The sequence below is a fragment of the Dermacentor albipictus genome, chromosome 2, assembly GCF_038994185.2.
Source record: "Dermacentor albipictus isolate Rhodes 1998 colony chromosome 2, USDA_Dalb.pri_finalv2, whole genome shotgun sequence".
Taxonomy (NCBI): Eukaryota; Metazoa; Arthropoda; class Arachnida; order Ixodida; family Ixodidae; genus Dermacentor; species Dermacentor albipictus.
The window spans coordinates 197035771-197056563 of NC_091822.1; the positions used below are offsets into that span (position 1 = coordinate 197035771).

The 20793-nt window shown below is 45.9% G+C and overlaps 1 protein-coding gene across 5 annotated transcripts in view; it reads left to right on the plus strand.

Annotated features, from left to right (window-relative positions):
* The window catches only part of Pp2C1 (protein phosphatase 2C), a 30051-nt gene extending 11471 nt beyond the window's left edge, over positions 1–18580 (plus strand). For 4 of the 5 annotated variants that reach the window (XM_065427601.1, XM_065427602.1, XM_065427599.1 and 1 more), the window contains 3 exons: positions 366–583; positions 7469–7715; positions 15474–18580. In XM_065427601.1, coding sequence (XP_065283673.1) covers positions 366–583; positions 7469–7715; positions 15474–15865 — 857 coding nt within the window. In that variant the 3' untranslated portion in view covers positions 15866–18580. The remainder of the gene's footprint in view (positions 1–365; positions 584–7468; positions 7716–15473) is intronic. The other variant, XM_065427600.1, reaches the window with a different exon arrangement.
* Positions 18581–20793: the final 2213 nt, after the last annotated feature.

A 20793-nucleotide genomic window follows, 5' to 3' on the forward strand; every position in this document is an offset into this window, starting at 1 on the left:
AAACACAACGTCTCTTAGAAGCGTCTGCGTGTGATGATGACGCCATTATTGACGCGCTCGCCTGACAATCTGAAACTTCTTGCGGCGCGTGGAGACGTACCGGAAAGCAAAAAAAGCAACAAAACAGCGAATCACGTTATGTGTTTGCCACTTTCTAACCTAGATGGCGCTAAACGTTCGCAAGCCGCGCGAGAACACGAGAATTTGAACTTGAAATGCGTCGATCAAATTGATCGATTTGAATAGGTGCGCTATCGAAAGAGTTACCATTCAAGAATGCATTTTAGTGAAGGCCCTGGGGAATTCTGCTACAAGTTTGTGTGGTGGTTGCCCACAGGTGGTAATTTTTTCTTCTATGGCTGCAGGTGACCTCTGGAGCTATAACTACACAGCAGGCAAATTTGTGGTGAGCCCAGAGCCAGACGTGAGTGTCGTAAAGCTGGACACGCGCCGAGACCGCTGCATTGTCATGGCCTCAGACGGCTTATGGAACATGGTGGACATCACGGAGTCAGTGCGGTTTGTGCAGCAGGCTGAGCGTGACAATGAGCATGCATTCCTCGAAGCTGCCCAGGCTGGTTCGGTGAGTGGGGTTTCATGGGCATTGCTTTAGGCACTATGTCGGGTATGTTTGGACTGCCACCAGAGCTATGTGTAGAAAGGGACAGAGTTCTGGAATGGCTGGACCATAGGAACTACACATTATGCTGGTTAAGGTGAACTCATGCATAACTGCACATGAATGGAGATGGCTGCGAGAGTGCGTCGACAGTGGCGTGACGCACTAAATGTGCACATCTATCGCAACATAGTTGAATACTGCTGTATTGCGATAGTCAGCGAGTTTGATGCTAGCACGCGGGTCTGTCCGTCTTGCCTTTTATCAAAATGAAACAACAGACGCCTGCTGTCTGGCAAGAGTACCTCATTGACCATACACACTGCAAAATAATATTGGAATGAAAAGAGAACCAGGAATGCCATACCCCGCCGTTTTCTTTTATTTCTGAATGATAAGCCAAGATTCAGCTGGAAGGTAGGTGCGCTCTTGAGTTTTGTCATTGCAATTTGCAGTGATCCATGATTGTAGGGCTTGACTTCATTACAGCTGTGTGACCTAATGCGTCCCAATCAAATGTTTATGCCATGGAGAAATAGGAACATCAATCCAAATGATTCTTTTACTACATACAGTAAAACCTCATTAAACTGTACCAGCTTAAACAGTAGTTTCGTTTTAAAAGTTGTAAAGTCAAATCCCCGACTCAGCGGCCATTGAACATAATGTGTTTTGTATCCGCATAAACCTTACCAGCTTATTGCATACGTATCGGTTAACACGTAGTGTTTCCACTTTTTGTCGCGCAAACACGGCGGTGCGTCATCTCCATCGGGCGGTCTGGCAGAACAACAAGCCTCAGAGATCAGAACAAAGGCCTCCAAGCGCCCTGTGTGTTTGCGCGTGAAGCCACATCAACATCAACATCATTTCGGCGCCGTGCCAGGTAGCGCTGTCACGTCGTGCAAAGGATTCGTATCATGCCGAAGTTTGGATAAAACAGACGAAGAAGTCCGCACTGGCACGCTACAGGGACCTCCTGTTGACTATGATGTGTGGCATTTGGAATGCGAAGCAGTTTCTCGGCAGGACTGCTGCGATTGCAAAGAGATGTCGGCTGCGAGGTTCGACTTTTCGCCATTGTTGTCTCTGTTGTTGCCGAAGTGTCGCCTAGCGACAGTGATGAGGACAACATGGAAAACGACAGCACGGGTGATTCAGGCCTGACAGTGGCAGAAGCTGTGCATTATGTCAGCCTCATGAATGTAATCGTTGCGACGATTACATTCATGAGGCTGACAGCACTCATGAAAAACAGCACTCCTCAATGAAAAAGGTGTCCTGCGACATCTGCAGCGCTACTGCGCCCGTGCACGGAGATTTTGCAACACCGAGAAATCTGCCATGCGAGTGTTATCCGGAAGGAGGGGGCTGGCTGAAAAGCTGGCTCGCAGCTTCAGTAAGCTTGAGGCCACTGTCGTCGCTGCTAGGCTGCTGTGGCATCAAATGGAAATAACACTTTTGTCGCGCGAAGTGAATAAATACCTTATGTTTTTTTCCGCTTTCATTGCAATCTGAGTTCCGCTTTTGACAGGTAAGTGGCCGATCTCGTGCTATTTCGGTTAAGCAGTACTACCATTTAGTACATATTTTTTCCAAGCTCTGGCCAACTACGGTTTAATGAGGTTTCCCTGTATTAGTTTTGCAACTTATGTACACCGTAAATATGTATACGAGAAGTGAAGCAAACCGTGTACAGTGAAACCTCGTTAAACCGTAGTCGGCCGGAGCTCGGAAAAAGTACGTAGTAAACGGTAGTACTGTTTAAGCGAAATAGCATGAGATCGCCCACTTACCTGTCGAAAACGGAACTCAGAGAGAGTGTGATGAAAGGGGGAAAAAACATGCTGTATTTATTCACTTCGCGGGACGTAAGTGTTATTTTCATTTGATGTCGCGGCGGCCTAGCACGACGACAGCGGCCTCAAACTTACTGAAGCTGCGTGCCAGTTCTCAGCCAGCCCCCCTCCTCTCGGCAAACACTCGCACGGCAGATTCCTCGTCGGCGTTACCTATTCTCCGTGCACGCGCGCAGCAGTGCTGCGTAAGTCCCGGGGCGCCTTTTTCATTGCCGGGTGCCGGAGTTCGGAAAACTTTTCGTTTGGAATAGTTACGTTATCGCGCCCCTGTTCTCCTTGCGACGATCGCATTCATGAGGCTGGCGTAACGCGCAGCCCGTGCTGTCGCTTTCCGTGTCGTCCTCATCACTGTCGCTAGTTGACACTTCGGCAACAACAGCGGCAACGATGGTGAAAAGTCGATCCTCGTAGCCGATATATCTCTTCGCGGTCTCAGCAGCGCTGCCGAGCAACTTCGCATTCCAAATGCCACACACTGTAGTCAACAGCAGATCCATGTCGCGGGCCAGCTCCGAGTTCTTCGTGTCACGTTCGGTAACACGGACGATGTCTAATTTTTCTTCTATGCTGAGCACCCGGCGTCTTTTTTATCCTAGCTTCGGCATGACGCGAGTCCTCGCTTGCACGACGCCACAACGCTCCCTGGCACGGCGTCCATGCGGCGTCGAAATGATGTTGATGTTGATGCGGCTTCACGTGCAAACGCACAGGGCGCTTGGAGGCCGTTGTACCGATCTCTGAGGCTTGTTGTTCTGCCGGGCCGCCCGATGGAGACGACGCACCGCCGTGTTTGCGCGACGAAAAGTGGAAACGCTACGTTTTAACCGATGCGTACGCAATAAGCTGGTACGGTTTATGCGGATACAAAATACATTATGTTCAATGGCCGCTGAGTGGGGGAATTGACTTTACTACTTTTAAACCGAAACTACTGTTTAAGCGGGTACGGTTTAACGAGGTTTTACTGTACTATGAGCTGACTTCACCAAGTTGAGGAAGAAGTATATTAGACTTTCAGATGTTATGGAGATAAAGAAAAGTATACTTGGCACAGTTACAAGTTTTGTAAGACAGTCCCTTAACTTGAAGTTTCATTTCAATATGTTTAAAATGTGTGGTAAGTGTATGTACTTGAGTGGAGCATTTTTTACAAAAAGTGCCTGGCTGTATTTATTCAAAAGAACTTTCAGAACAGTATATGTAGTACGTTTTAGTTGAAATGTTAAACAACAAGCTGAAACTCATTGAGAATACCAGCTGCTCCAGTAGCATATTTGCCTATGGAATTCGGCCGCTAGGAAGAACACAGGGTGGCAGTATCAAATCTAGGCCACAGCAAGCAAGTTTCAATGGGTGGGGAACACAAAAACACGTGTAATTATGCGAAGTCCATGTAAAAGAACTTGTCAAAATTAATTTGTACCTTTCCATTACTGCAAACCTCACAATTTGCCAAGGGAGTTTTGGCCACAAAGGCTTAAACAATTATTTAGCCCTGAATTTTATGAACAGCAAGGAGCCATGAGCCTAAGGATTCTAGCCATCAACTGCAACTGCAGGTAGACTTCCCCACACAGCTGCAACACCTAGCTTGCACTGAAAGCATGAACCATTATCAGGAGGGTTCTTTTTGATAGTAGTAAAAGGAAAATCTTGGAAATTTACGCATTGTGCTCTTCCAGTATTAAAACTTCTGCTTCAGCTTGCTTCTTGTCTCGGACACGGCAACTAAACATCATGGGGAGGGGGGGGGGGGTAGTCTTCTTGAAAGGTAAACTAGTAATCTGAAATATTTTAGGAAAGTGATTGCTGTGTTTGGAGGCATTGGGTCACATGTCTAAAGAAACTTAGGGCTTTCCACAGGGAAATGAAAAGCGATAAGTAATGTGATCCTCTGGAATATTCTGAAGCATATGCATTCCCATTATATACAGGGCAGTTATTTTTAGAGTATATAGATTTTTTGTAAAAAAAGCCATGAGCATAGTGAAGGTGCCATTTTTGCAGAGGAGTTCCAAGTTGAGGTGGGCATACTTTGCCTCCAGAATAATGTGAGCTTCAGAAAACTAATTAGAACTTAATTCAATAACTTTTTTTATTAGCATATTCTGGGCAGTTATTTATATGGCAAACCTGGAGGCAGTTGCATTTTAATGCGACCCCCCCCCCTCTTTTTTTTTAATCTTGAGAATCTCGCCTAATTCGAGATATATTCATCATCAAATTTCAATCCAGCAACATCGAAACTGAGCGCATGTCTCAGCTATGTCAGAGAAATGTCCTGTGACAGTGTGTGTGACGAAGCTTTAATGATCGCATGTCATGGCAAATACTGATACAACACATAACTGCAGATGCTTGCCAGGCAAAACGTGCTATATCAGTATCTGCCGTGACTGGCCACAATGTTGTTTCAAGCTTCGGGCTTTTAGTCACAGTGCGTTTCTGTCTGATGTAATAGCAGGACTGCTTTTTCTGCACTCATGATTTGCTCGCTTTGGATATGGCCTGGACTGAGCATTAAAATTTAATGATGAATTTTATGAATTAGCTGCGATTTTCAAGGTTTTAAAAATGGTGGTACGTTATTCAGTGTACCCTAGAGGCCCCCCTCCGTTGGAGGGTATTACATAGGGGGGATACGCAAAATGTGACTGCTTTCAAGGTAGCCATCTAAACAACTGCCCCCAAGGTTCAAATAAAAAAAAAAAAAAGCTATGTAACGGCTTCTTGTTAGCTTTCTGATACTTGCACTATTAGTGGTGAAATGTATCTGCCTCGCCGAAGAACTTATCCGCAAGAAGGCCACATTTGCTACATTCATAGCGTTTTTATGAGAAATCTGTATGGCCTAAAAAAACATAACACTACTACCCTAGCTAGACAAACGTGTGCATTGATGTTTCCCAGGTAACTATTACAAAAGGATGATCTGCTGCTCCAAAAGCTGCTGTGAAGTGGCTTGGATCGATCATATCACTTTTGTTAAGGGGGCCCTGAACCACTTTTCATTGAAGTGGAGAAAGGCATTTGAAGCAAAAATAGGCCATTTCAGAAATACTTAGCTGCAAAAAGTACTTCAGTGCATTCAGCCGAAGCAGAGTTATTGGCAATCAAACACAGCCTCCGCTGTGCTTCTGTTCCTTCTTCAATGCCTTCTGCTGCGAAGGCTATGGCACAGTGGAGCGTGCCCACAATGCTCCACCTTCTAAATGCCACCGTGGCCTGCAGTTCAAATTTCATTTTGGATGTTAACGTAGACGCCACGACATCTGCCTTTGGTGCCTACGACGTGCTAAACATAAGCCAAACGCGGCATTCCTCAGCGTGCTGCAGTGCACTTAGCCAGTGGACTCGTGGCGGCACCCCACGGCGCCCGCAATATTTACGATGTGTAGCCGACCGCAGCTTGATGTCAGCTATCGACCAATAGCAGAGGACCAAGGGAATGTCAAAATAAAGCGTCCAATAACGAAATAAAGCATCGAGAAGAGAGTGAGGACAGGGACTTTTGTTGAAAAGAGAGCTTTTGAGAGAAAGGTGACTTTGCGATTCGCTTGCGAACTCTATGCGCCATGTATGACAGCAAAACTTGGCTGAGATGTTCACAGCAGTGTACGCTACCTGCAGATTATGTTGTTTTACCAAGCACGAGGGGTGGTTCAGGGCCCCGTAACCCTTTCCCTAACGAGTTTTTTGCCCAAGAATAATATAAAAATACCAATCTTTTTTATTTGACTAAATAATTCTACACATTTTGAAGCAACCAAAAATATTCTTAAAAGCACTTTATTTGTAAGATACATGCAAAACATTTCTTTTTTGAAAGTATGGAAAGAGGATTGGCTTCACTGCATTGCACAGGGAAGAGTCTACGACTTTCTGTAGTTCTTGTTGCAAAAAATGTCTCTTTAGAAAATCAAGAACAATAATGTGACAAGCGTGGCTCATGCTTGTGGGAAGGGATGTCAGATCCTTAAATTGTAGACTTGGTGCGGTACATTTCAAAGCACAGAATAGTGCAGAGTGCTAGTCCACATTCGTTACACCAAGTATGTGTAGTGGTTGGTTTCACCGAGAATGAAATCTGTTAGTTCAGTCATTAGGGAACAAACCTTGTCCACTGCAGACACATTGAGATGCTGTCATCGTCTGAATCCATCGCTGCCACTCTCACTCTCTGAGCCCGACAAATCTGCAAACGAAAGTTTTTTTTCCTTTGTTCCGGAGCGGACCCGTTGCTGGCACGCACAGAGGAGGATGCCATATTTAAGTTGCCAGCATTGAAATGTTACTTCAAAATGCAAGCTTTGAATGCACTTTTCTTTTATTGTGTCATCTGTTGAAGCCAAAAAGAAGGAAACAAAATTTATCGGTGTACCTGACTGCGGTAGTGCATAAGCGCTTGTTCCAACGTGGACGAGCCCAGCTCATCTTTGGTGGGAGCAGTACAAACCATGTGGACGAGCTTAGCTCGTCTATGGTAGGGAAAGAGTTAGGGTCCAGACAGACAAATAGGCAAAAACATAGTTGCGAATGTGCAAAGTACCCAAAGAATGCTAATTGCATTAGCAACTGCCCAGTATGGTGGTGTGATAGTGTAACTGGGTTGTGCCAACGCACTATCGGTGTCTTACGATTTGCTTTATTTACACACATGCTCCCAGCAGTTTGCTCTCAGCCCACATTGACAATTTATTTTTAATTTCTTTCGAGAATGAAGCTGTAAGCCCTGGGATGCTGTAGCCATTAGCTCGTGACTGCACTGTCATTTTGTATTTCATGAGTGCATACGCAAGAGCCATGAAAGCAAACCTGGACACTGCCACCACTGTGAGTGATTGTTGCCCAGGTTGGCATTCTTTTTTGTTGCACTTCAGTAGAAGCAGGGCTCTTAAACTTCATTTGTTGGCACATGTGTAACATAAAGCATGTGTGAATTTCTATTGTATGTCATGGTAATGTGCCCCACTGCATCTCCTGTGTGCAGCAGGATTATCAGGTGTACAACCCTTCGAAGATGTTGGTGGATGAAGCCCTGTATCGCTGGGGCCGTGTCAAAACCCGTGCTGACAATACAAGTGTGGTGACGGTGATGCTTGACCCAGCGGGCCCATCACGCAATGAGGTGCTTCTGCGTCAGCGATTCTTGCACCGGCTGCGGCCTAGAGAGGAACTACGAACACCAGAGCCACAGGCACCAGCATCCCCAAGGCCTGGTTCCCTTGCTCCTGATGGTAAGAGACTCTGGCCTAACAACATATTAACAACAGAGCGATTGAGTTTTAGCAAAGCATTGGGTTGTGCACGTAATGTCCAGAATATGTCTTCAGTAAGAATGCATACTCGCAGGTAGAATAGCGTGCACTAAATGTTCATTGATTTACATTTCTTATGGTCATTGTGTGAAGTATTCACCACACATCTACAGTCGAACTCACTTATAACGATACCGGTTTTAGCAGTATATCAGTTACAACAATAAAAAGCTGCTGCACCGTCAACTTTTAAATGTTTTCTAGGGAGGAATAACCCGCTTGCTACATGACCCCATGCCACATTATAGGTTATAACGATGAAGTCTGGTTGCTAGGTCTCCGTGCCAAAAGGTAATGGAATGCGAAATCCTTGAAAAGAAAAAGTGAAATGCAAGCCACTGCACAATTGCCCACCACTCTAACTGCCGCCATGCACGCTTCTCTCCATGAGAGATGCACGCCAGCCTCGCGCGCATCTCTGCCGTCGCACTTCCATCCCTCTGAACACCAATGGGCTGCGCCCATAGCTCTGCACTGTGCCATCCTCCAAAACACGAATGGACTGCCCCAACTGCACTGACAACACTGCCGGTGCTGCTCCCAGGTTGTTGGGAGCTGGTTCTTTATTCTATGGCTTGCTTGCTGGGCCCTCATTCTGCACAATTATGCTAATGGATTACCATATTTACACGATTGTAAGACGACTCGAATGTAAGTCGACCCCCCCATATCGCGTGACCGAAGAAAAAAAAAATAAGAGAGCATACCCGAGGGCACATTCGATAACGAAAATTTATTAGTAGCTGACATGGTCACTGGACTACTCGTCTTCACTAGTGCTGTCATCGTTGCTGCAGTCCCACAGCGCGTCTTAGTCCAGCGAAATTTTAAATTTGGCAAACGACTGCACCAGGACATCTTGCAGAACAGCAGCCCACGCCAAATGCACCCAACCACACGCAGCCGTCAGGGAGGCTCTTTTGACAGGTCCAGTTGGCGTAATTTCGCAGTCTTCTGCCGCCAGCCACTCGTACTCGCGGCGGAGCAGAACCTTAAAATTAAGGCGAAGGTCCGGGCTTGTTTCATGACCACGTCGCACTTTACTGGCAGGGACCGATCACGCATTTCAGCGACGTACGCCGCAAGCTTAGCCTACAGCTCCGGAAAGCGTCCAGACTTTGGCACGTGGGAAATTTCGCACTTGTCATAGGTGAAAATTTCGCTTCGCTGCACTCGCCACTCTCGCACCACCCGTTTAGAAACATCGAAATTGCGGCCCGCTGTGCAGTGATTTGTTTCTTCGGCGTAAAGGATGGCAGCCCTCTTGAACGCTGCTGTGAACGAGTGCCAAACGATTAGTGGGCCTGGAGCACTCATTACGACTGGGGAAGCATAGAAGTAGCACGTAGCCGGCAGTCAAGTGGAACGCGTCAAACCAATGCCAATGCCTTCAAACAGAGAAAGAGCAGCCCATGAGCAGCCAGCGAGCGGTGACTGCTCTTCCATGAACTACCGATACTCCCCGCAAGCGCCGCCGTTCTGAGGGTGCCGCCGCAAATGGGAGCAGCGGCGCTTCCATCAACTATCGACACCCCCCATGAGCGTTGCATGCGTTTCGGTTTCGGTTTCGATTGTAAGTCGACCCCCCAAATTCAGACTTTCAAATTTAAAAAAGGGGGTCGACTTACAATCGTATAAATACGGTAAGTCACTCGTGCTCGTCTTTGTCTGTTGCGTCAAAGTCCTTCCTGGTCACGTAGTTTATCAGCCTCGTTCGACTCGCCGCTAAAGCGGAACATGGCTGATTCTGCTGCTGATCATTGGCAATGCACGACGTTGCCGGTGAAAAGAAAGCGCACTGCTATAGAGTTGTGAACGAAGTGTAAACGATGAGGCGATCGTCGTGAATGTGTTTGCATCAGATAGTGACAGTGACGGCCCCGATGGCAGCGCTGACGCAGTAGGGCAGGCTGCCTCAACGTTGTCCTTGCGGGAGGCCCTGTAGGTGATTCAGTCCCTCATGGGCTTATTTTCGCGAGGGATCTTCCGCTTCACTACATGGGCCTTGGAGAAAGATGTTGGCAAGCTTCGCTTCAAGCAAGCAAGGCTGACGGACATATGGCTTTCTCGTGCAAGCCAATGGGAAGTATGGGGTGAGATGTGTGGGGTTCTCCTCCCATGCTCTTGGGACAAAGGAACAGCAACACAGTAGAGCAAATAATCACAAGGGCATTTATTGCACCTTTCATAGATCAATGCCTGCTAGCCGAGTTGCTACCCACAAAACATGCCGATGGGCGCCTGACAAATCTAGAAGTCCGACTCACCGCGACCGGATAAGGCGCGAATATGTTCGCCCCATGCTGGATCCCAACGCCTGGTCGTTCGCGCGTACGGTCACGCGAATGGTGGCGCGCTCGAAGGCGGCCACGCGAGATGGTCTCGCAGGAGCATGGATCGGTGTACGCGCGGCACGGCACGTCCGCACTGCTTGCTGTCCCGAACCAAAGAGAGAGCGCCTTGTCTTTCGGCGCCCAAGTAACCTCGCCTGTCGGCGGCTTTAGCAGCGCAACACTCGCGCCCTCTCTCGTACTGCGCCTCAACCACTCCGACCGCCGCGGGCGCCAGACCACGCGGTGAAGCCGGATTACAGGAGACGCGCTGTGCGGGAAATTAACATATCAGGGGACGCGTGAGTCGCGCATCCCCACAGATGCTTGTGGGAATCTCGTCCCAGTGTTTCTTCTGGATTTTCCAAGCTGAGATGCTGCCACGGCAACCTTCCCACATTATTTAAAAGGCGCCTTTTGGGGCCACCAAAGTGATGCCTCGGCGGAGCTCGTTTCACTTGCCGCCCGTTGGCTGTTATAGTAGTGCCATTCTTGAACGCCGACAGCTGCGGCTTGTTAACAACACGCGATCGGAGCGTACAGGAAGCAGAGTTAAACAGTTAAACGAGTCAACACAATCAGAAGCCGGATGGAGGAAGGTTGTGAGAAGGAGAACTGGCCTCCCCGCCATTATAGTTTTCTTGGAACAGCTATGCTATCCCCGATGTGGATTTCTTTTTTTTATGCAACCAGATCATAACAATTATCAATAATAACAATGGAATTTTCATGGCACTTGAATATTGTTATTAGTGGGTTCATCTGTATTTCATTTTCTGCCATAAAATAGTGTGGCAGCATTGCCCTGCTGGCTTCTATGACCACTGTGGCGGGTCACTGTTGCGCAATTGAGCTGCCAAGTCTTCTCATAGGCTTGTGCTCGAGCCAAAGGAACATGCAGGTGTGCAGGCACTAAAATACAGTAGACATGTGTTAATTCGACTCCAGTTAATTTGTTCCTGACTGAAGGTGCCCATATATATTTATTTATTCGCCCAAACTTACATTGTCTTTATTTCAGGATTGGCCTTTGCTGAATAATTTGAACTTGACTGGTCAACTTCGCCACAATAGGCACAGGGCGCTAGACAAGTTTGGATTGGTGGTGCCACGAATGTACTAATGGCATGTGATGGCTGGGTCGGGCGCAGCAGGTGCTGCTGCCAGCTACGTTGATTTAATGTGTTCTGTCGTTTCGTTTCTGTTTGTGTTGCCGAATCTGGTCTGATCTGATCAAACGTTGCGTTTATGGGTGCACGAACAGTTACTGTAACATGACTGAAGCTGGTTAGGTCATTCAATTAAGTCGTTTTTCATGCAGCATCACGTTTTTCAGGCGGACAGACAATATTTGTAGTCTGTGGGCAACAGTAAATACAGTGCTCAGCAACTGAAATGCTATACTCGAAGCGCATGGTAACTGGCGCTTTTTGCACTGACTGTTAGCGCTGGGATACCGAGCTGATGCCTTGTGGCATACAGTGAAAGCAAGAACCTTTGTGACGCATTTGGTCCCATGGTGCCCACCTGTGGTTCGGGGAAAAAAAAGAAGGAAAAAAAAACTACGCTGGCAGCCGCACACTTCAAGTATTGCATCAAGTGTCCATGTTTTGGTTTCGATTGTAAGTCGACCCCCCACTCCAGATTTTCAAATGAAAGAAAAAGGGGTCGACTTACAATTGCATAAGTACGGTAACTTGGACACTGTGATGGCACCCAGCATTAGTACTAGACATTAGCGTAACAAAATTGTCGCCATATGGACCATTTCAACACTACTAAGACAAGCTGTCTACAAATCAGGAATTCTCAGGGATATTGAATAGTCTCAGAGAAATACTCAGGGAAACTTGAGGAATTTGTGCATCTATCAGGGAAAATTAGCAGTAATTGAATTGAAAGGGAACGAAAGTCACGCTAATTCTGGCTCGAGTAACAGAGAGAAATCGTAATGAATCGTCTTTGACACCATGTTGTCAGCTGGAGGAGATGCCAGTGTACAGCCAACGATCGATTTTTCGGACATGCCCGATAATTCTGACGGCTTCGTGGCACCACAACTTACCCCATAGAGTCAATGTATAAGAACGGTTGAAATTTTGGACCCAAGAACCCTTCGGCGTTTTATTTTCCGGACATTTTGCCTTCATCGCAGATCCGAAACGGCATTAATCAAAGCTACCGCCGCCGCCATTTTGATTATCTCGCCGCCTCTCGCACACAAATCTACTGGCAGCCGTAGCCACTACTGCAGTAACTCTAGGCCCAGCTGCTTCGACGTTTGTTATTAAGCTTGTTGCCGTTTGGTGCCGTGTTTTTCATTGAGAGAATTCGCCACTGTCAGCAATGGCCTTGACTCGCCTTGTAGTAATCCTCGCCAATAGCTTCAAAGCTCGGAAGGAGGAGGATGGAACTTTATTATTGCAGAAATCGTTACGCGGTTTATTCATGGGGGGTTTCATCTGACAAAGCTCGGAAAGCATGGTGCGTTGCATAATATTGCTTCCCAAAAGTCAGTTTCACCTCAATAGAGCAATGTTACGAAGTGAGGCATGCGCACAGTATTGCGGCGAAGCTTAAGCATAGGAAGGGGCAATTGTCATGGGACACAGTATGTATTTGTTATACACGCGTACACCTGCCACCTCCTGTCACAGTAAGAGCACCGATATGCCTAATAAGTGTACTGGCAGGCCTTCAGACATTTTTCAGACGTGCCTGTGGAAATTTGAGCCCCTAAGGGCACTCAAAGACTCATGAATTTTTTTTTTTTTTTTGACGCTTTTGCGGCCCCTAGGGAGTCCGAAAAATTTGGTGTTGACTGTACAACTGACCAAGAGGATGCTTCAAATGGTCCAAGGGGCGAACGCGCGACGGAAGGAGGACGAGAACAGAAAGGACTGATGCATTTACAAATGAACAGGAAAGGAAACGTGCCGCCACTTCTTTGAAGGAGCTTGAACTCAAAAAACAAAGTGTTGGCTGACGCTGAGATGCAGGTGTCCCTCAGCCAAACAAAAATAATATCTTTGAGGCAGTGAAACGCAACACTGAGGTGTTGTGCACAGGACAGTTGAGGTTGACTTTCCAGCTGCTGAGAGAGAATCTCACTTGTGACAAAGTCTGGGCCTCATACCAATGAGCTTGCTATCAGTTGATAGAAATAGCTCATATTTGGAAATATTTGCTTCTGTATGCATCTTTCTTATGTGTATTTGAAAATGTTCGACTCAATGTGCAATGGGTCTTGCCATTCTTTTTAAAGATATTTTATTCACTGTGCATTTTACTAACCCCTCTTTTCTGTTTTCTTTTTTAATAGTATACACACTACGCCTTACTATTCAAACTTGATTAAGTCGTTAAAAAAAAAAATTAGCGTGCTTACTACAGAGTGACAGTATCGGGTGCCATGGTGTCAACCCGTCTGGTCATAAAAAATAAATGTTCTGTGTCACTCGGGGAAAACCTCGAAAACTCTGGGAATTTGGAAATGTCAATTTGGTAGACACCCTGCAAGAGGAATGGCTCTTAGTGTATACCGAGTGCCGTATGGCTGTTTAATATAGTGTTGTAGTAGCAGCAGCAGCAATGATTATAGTGACTTTCACCTGCGTGGTTCTGCAAAAATTGCAATGTGCTGCACAATCTGCTCTTCAATTCGATGCAAGCGCAATTCGTGGCAAGGGCTTCGTTGACCCCAAACCCTAGGGATGCTTTCGTGGATCCCCATTTCAGAACCACTGTGCTAAATGATGGCATTACCTGTCACCTGAAGGTGCATTCTTTGACTCACCTTTACACCTTAGCTGCCAGCTAGAAAGCAACCTCTGTAGTACTCAAGAAATGACTGTGCTTGCATTTGGCTCTTTTCAATTCAACACATGGGGTTGCTGTCTTTAATAACTATCCATCTTCTCTGGTTATGTGTGTATTCTTCTCATTTCTTGCTAGACTTGTAATTATTTCCCAGTAAAAATGACTTGTTGTCTTGTGTCTGTCCCGTCTACTTATATTCTTCTATCCAAACTGTTTAGTGCTAGGGGTGTGTGAATAGTTGAAACTTTCGCATAACGAATCAAATTGTCACTATTCATACATATGAATATTTTTAAAATAGTTAACAAATATTGCAGAACATCAACTGTGCACAGCCAGACATAGAATTGGGGTAAACATATCATGTAGTTCATCCCTGGAGGCATAGCATAGCATACAAAAGTTTCGTAGTGGAAGTATGCCAAGTCGTTCAGGAACCAGACTTAATCAGCGATACAGCGATCATTCGTACTCTCAGAAAACTCCTGTGCATGCAAAAATGCTTATTTTTTCTCAATTCTCTGCTTGTGCTTTTATAAACTAGGCTTCGTAATGCGCAGTGTAATGACAAACTTGGTAATGTTATGAATACTAAGATGTGAACGTCATTCTAGGTTATGAAAACAACTGTTCATTATTTGAAAAGTATTTACTTGCTTCTGGTACTACAGCAGGATCCCATTTATATGTTCCTTGCTGTGCGTTTCCCAGCTGCTACATCATGTTTTCATGGCCCTGACCTAAATGCTATTGACTCCCATGTACTATGGTCCCCTCTGATACATTGCCATTCTGTAATGTTCCCACATCTTACGTTGTGTTGGAATTTGGTGGTCATATAAATTTAGCGGTGCAGCCATCTGGTATGTTGCAGCAAAGTGACTGGCATGTTGCAGCAAATGTCCAAAGGTTGCTCTAATTACTGAAGTGGCACAAGCCAGGTGCTGCGAAAGCTTATTGGGAGAAAATGTGCACAGAGCAGGAAGTATGCATTGGTTAAAACCTACCAGGAACCGTGCTCACTGTGCGAGATCAGCTTAGCACAGGGATACACTTCTTTGGGGTCCGCATGGATCTTATACGTGTAACATAATTGTCGGTTCTCCTTAGTCAGCTTCCCCGAAACAGAGCCCTGTGATGCAGTGAAGCTTATTCAAAATATTGCAGTGAAGCATATCACAATTACTTAGGTTTATGCTTTCCCGGCTGTTTTGTTTCTGTGGTCCCCTAAAACACGTATCAAGGTGTTCTACTGTACTTACTTCATATTCAATTTGATCTCAAAAATTACTATTCGCTCTCCTCTGGTTAATGCCATTAATGTGCTCCACTATGTCTGTCCCATAGCAGGGAGAGAAGGAGGCATTTCTATGTTAGCTATGCTTGGAGGTTCATTGAGTAAACACACAAGAAATATGGAAATGACTTTTATTTAACACTGTGGTATAGTATTTAGCCAAAAGGATCACCTTGTAGTGGCACATGCTGCTTGAGACCACATTGCAAATGTACACACATTTTTATGCAGAGCGAGAGCTGAGCCCACCAAGGTCACCAACCAGTGACCCGGAAAGTGACGAGCCGGAAGGCATGCGAGGCCTTCCACGAGTAGTGATCTTGACACCAAAGCGAGTCTACCCGTCAATTTCGCCTCCCTCGTTGAGGGCAGAGGCCCAGGAAGTGCCGAGCCAAGAACCAAAGCCAGAGCCTGAATGCAAACCCCCAGAGCAAAAGGAAGAGGCCAACGACAGCACACAGGAAAACGATGCCACAGCGGGCAGCCACAAACGGCGACTGCCCTTGGATAACCTTGAGACTGAGGAAGTAGCACAAAAGCGGCCCCACAACGACAGTGAAAGTGAAGCAACAAATGAAGCTGCTGATAATATCATAGTGCATGCACGCAAAACAAGACTATGATTTTAGTAGCAACATGTACTTCAAGCCAGTCCTTTTTTTTTTATGTGTGTGCATATACAATCACGTGTTTGTGTGTGCGCGGGAAGTGCCTCTCTCATGGCCACTTTGTGTGTGCCCAGCAATTCGTCCACCTGCTAGCACACCTGTGCAGTGGCTAGCAATGCGTCACACCTGACATTTATGTCGTGGCACAAACTGTTGACCTCGGAACTCTTTTCAAGTCTTCACATCAGTATTTATAGCCATTTTCATGATGCTAGTGTGTCTGCAGGGAGAAAAACTGAAAAATCTGGTGAGCACTTCTTTGAGAAGATGCAAGGCTGAGACATGTCACGCTGAAGTTGCGTTGCGGCTGGTCAGCACATTTTATATTGCAGTGCAGGGACACAAGCCAAGTTTCACTGCCAAGAACCTCTCTCATTGGTTGGCTGGTGTGAGGAGCAGCAGTGATAGTAGTAACATTTGATGCACCCTGGTATGTGTTTATGTAGACCCCCCCACCTCTCTGTTGCAAATATTAATTTGCAAGAGAACCCAGTGAGTCAGCCGATTTTCCAACACCATAATTGTGTTTGTGCATTGCAGAATACAGTAAAAGCTCGTTAATTCAAATTCCGCGGGGATGCTACGAAAATTCAGATTATATAAAATTCGAACTAATGAAAGTCGGAGAAAGAATCGCTTGGTTACGGCACGTATATGGTCTGACATAGCGTGAGCGCGTGCACACACGCTACGTCACGTTGACGAGAACAACGTCTATAGTTCGAAGCACTGGCGCTGCCAAAGTAACTGGGCGCGGTCTGACGTGCCCGACATCGAGATGGCCCTTGCTCCATCTGCGCGTTCATTGCGCCGACCCACAGTGCATGGCGCGGAGAAAAAGAAGGCGCCCGTGTCGCTTCGCCGACGGTCGAAGACAACTGTTCAAAGTGGTGCACGGGTTGGGGATCGCTCTGCGTATGCTCTGAAGAGAGCAGCCGACGGCGCGCAAGTCCAAGTCTAGAGGGGACGGCATTTTTGCTGGCGAAGCGCAAGCGGCGTACCGCGACTGGCTGCAAGCGACGCACGCTGAAAACGTCAGACTATTAAGCGTGCCTTTGTGCCACCAACGCTCTGTGCAGGAACAAGAGCTGTGCTCTAAAATGCACTCGTGAAATGCACTAAAACCTGCTGGGACGTTAGTCTCCGTTGTACTTTCGTAGCTGCACCATCCAAAAATGTATCCCAGCGATGCTTTCCTATGATTAACAGCCATGAATCTCAAAGGATATGCTTTTTGGTACTGCGAGTGCCGATAAACGTCACGGACGCTATGATTTAAACATGACCTGGTGCTGCTTCTCGGCAGAACACCTCATAAAGAAAGAGCATAGCCTCCATGATGTAACATGAAAAAAAAGAAATGAAAATAAAAACATGCAGCACCGCATCCGCATTTTTATCTTGAAGATCTTAAGAGAGGGAGAGAACCAACCTGCAACAGACGCGTTGGCCATGTCTGGCCAGGCGTGAACACGTCTCTCTCCAGTTGGGCCTAAATCAAAGACCGCAGATGGAAAGAGCGAAGCTGCGTGGCCAGCGCAGCCTCGACAATGTGCTCCCGTGCACTACCACTCTCCCCACCCACGATGGCGCAGAGTTCGAATTATCGGCGACGGTGCAGATTTGAGTGTGAATTAGTGGGATGTGTTAAGGGGGGACACAGCTCTTGCTTTCAATACATTGTTGGATGGGGCGGCTACTTCGAATTATCCAAAATTTGGAATTAACAAGCTTTTACTGTAGTACATATAGTGACTCTTGATGTGCACTTGGTGGCACTTGTTCCTAAAATTTGGGACGCAAATTGTCCCCATGGACAATACAGTGTTTCGCTGAGGCATTTTGTGGCACCTACTTTGACCACTGCCCTTTTGGAAGTCACTGTATCCTTGTGTATTGTGTATATGTTGAATTCATGTGTGCTGTGCACGCATACCATTTTTATCCTGCATCGTTTCAGCATTTTTATCATTGAATATTTCAGTGACAGGGACATTGCAATCTTCTGTTAGGCTTGCTTATGACATTGGGAGTAGAAAATGCGTGAAGCGGTGCACATGTACATGTGTTGCCCGTTTTTAATGGTGACGTAAGGCAACTCGTGTATGTTCTATCTTTTTTGTACATTTACAGGTTTGCAATTCCCCAGTTTATTTCAACTGTGTCTCATCCTATTAAATGAGTTTAGAATGGATCACTGCCATTAACAGTAGTGCATTTGGATGAAGCAAAGTTGTCCAACTTGTCCAGTTTCTTCCTGTGCACCTGCTGCCCACATCATGTGAATAAGGGTGCCACATGCTCTTTTGTAAGATAGGTTTCTTGCCTCATTTTAATTTTTTTACCTTCATATGTATTACGGGGTATTTATGTGTTTTGCGCGGGAACCCAGCTCTTGTCCACAAGCATGGCAGTGCAGTCTCCTTAGTGCGGCATATTTATTTCAAGGCATTGTATGCTATGGCAATGTCACTCAGGGTGTTCACAATAATTTTGTCTTCCCTGTTAATGTAGCTCTCAGGGCATTTTTGATTAGCACATTATTGCCTCGAGTTACTGGAGAAGTGTTAATTTTATCAGTTTGACCTTGGCAAAGCACTCAAAACTGGTTCGACTTATACAAAGTTAGACTTAAAGGATACATAAAATAAAGAGCTTTATATACTGGAACCGATTGTTATGTCTCTACCGATTCTTGCTATGGGATGCTGTACAAGTGTGTTAGGTCCATATACACTGGATGATTTATAGATTTTATTGGTGCAAGGGCCAGATATGACCACGGAGTGCCAAGTAGGATGTGTACACTGGAACCCATTCAAAATTTGTCTGCAAGAATGTTTTGCCAGGCGAAGTGCACTTCACACTTCTGTTGCTGTAATGGAAGTGTTGCCTCTGGTGTTGCAAAGGTGAAATTTGCACCGCCTGATTGATCAGTGGCTAACACACTTCTACTCAGCACCATGCCCACGTAGTAGTGCACTTTGTATGTCAACATGGCTTAGAGATGGTTCAAGCGGGGAACGATCAAGCCAGGCCTTCCACACTTGCTGCCAAACAGCAGTGCGAAAATGAACTCCATGGAATATTTTGTGACTGTCAGTTGCTTGGCAATTCTTTTATGCTTGTTTGAGCATGATCAGCAGGCTGGTGTAACCACTACTGCTAGTGCTCCAGCTGCTGTTGATTTGATCTAGTTGGGATTCAATAATCCTTATTTTAGAGTTACACACATTGTTCAGTGAGTATACACACTTATCAGAACTCCAAAGTCTAGCAAATGAGTCAACTGATGATTTTGCTTGTGAGAAACAACAGCATGTGGGAACCTGTCCTTGCGATATCTGGCTTAAACTTATAAAAGCTACATAGGTGTATTTTTTATCAAGTGACTGAGCCCTCGCCCATGTTCACTAGGTTTCTAAAGTGTCAATGATAGGGTATTATATGTAAAATTAAGGCTGGGTATTACATACCTATTTAATTTTATGTGTCAAACTAGGACGACTATATGTGCTTTGCAGGGCCTCAAGAAAAGTTGAAAAAACGTAATATTTCAAGGGCGCTTGGGTAATGTAACATTTGGGAAGGTTTCATCACCGTCAGCCCATTTTATGTCCATTGCAGGCCTCTCCCTGCGATCTCCAATTACCCCTGTCCTGCGCCAAGTGATTCCAACCCCCGAATGTCCTCATGTTATCGCCCCACCTAGTCTTCTGCCGTCCTCGACTGCATTTCCCTTCTCTTGGTACCCATTCGGTAACCCTAATGGTCCAATGGTTATCTAACCTGCTCATTACATGACCTGCCGAGCTCCATTTCTTTCTCTTAATGTCAATTGGAATATTGGCTGTACCTGTTTTCTCTCTAACATCACAGAAATATGCCTCGGCTGCAAAGGATTCCATAGCGGAGGGCTCCGAATTAATTTGGTCGCCTTTCCATACCAGCTTTTCTCAATATTTTTAACGGCCAATTTGTTGTGGACAGCTTTCATTAATGCACTATCAGTAGTTCATTTCTTATTTTCTATTGTCTTTTACTCTCAGTATACTTATTGTTCATGTTCTTTGCAGATAAGCAAGGCCACAGAAACTGTCTACAGTTGAACCCGTTATAACAATATTCAATGCCAAGAAAATACCAATATTATTACCAATAATTGTTATAATGTGTTGCACAAAAAAAGCAAGGGGGACAAACATCCAAACATATCAATTAGACAAAAGTGTACAGTTCAACCCACTAACAGCATTACTGGCTTTAATAATGCTCAGATGTAACAATACATTACTGGCTTTAATTATGCTCAGATGTAACAATGAGGAACTGCTGCATTATTGGCTATAACAATTATATCTGGCTACTGTGTGTCTGCCTGAAAAGGAAAGGAACACGCAATCCAGGGAAAAAAAATATCTCCAACGCCGCACCTGCCATTGTGCCACGCACCAGGCACATAATGCCTTTGTTGCCCCTCTGACATTGGTGAAAGGAAAGGGTGAGGGGCACACGAGGTGGGCCAGGCTATGCAAAGAAAACATGCTTTGCAACATGAGCAGTACTAAGGTGAGTGTGGCAAAGCGGCTTGCATGTAAACGTGCAAGCATTTCTGTGCCTACCCAACAAGGAAACCAGTCCGCCTGTCGCGTAAGACAATCTCTTTCAAGATAGGGCCTGCAGCAGCGAGTGAATTCACCTTCGTGCTGCCTCTTGCTTCCACGCGAACTAAGCAGCAAGAACAGCGCACACGAAGCTATTGGTACTCGGTGCACTGTGTCCTTGTTGTGCCTCGCTTTCAAGATAGGGCCTATGTATCCCGCTTCAACGCAAACTAAGCGGCAACACAACAGAGGACTGCGGCAGCGGCAACAGAGGACTGC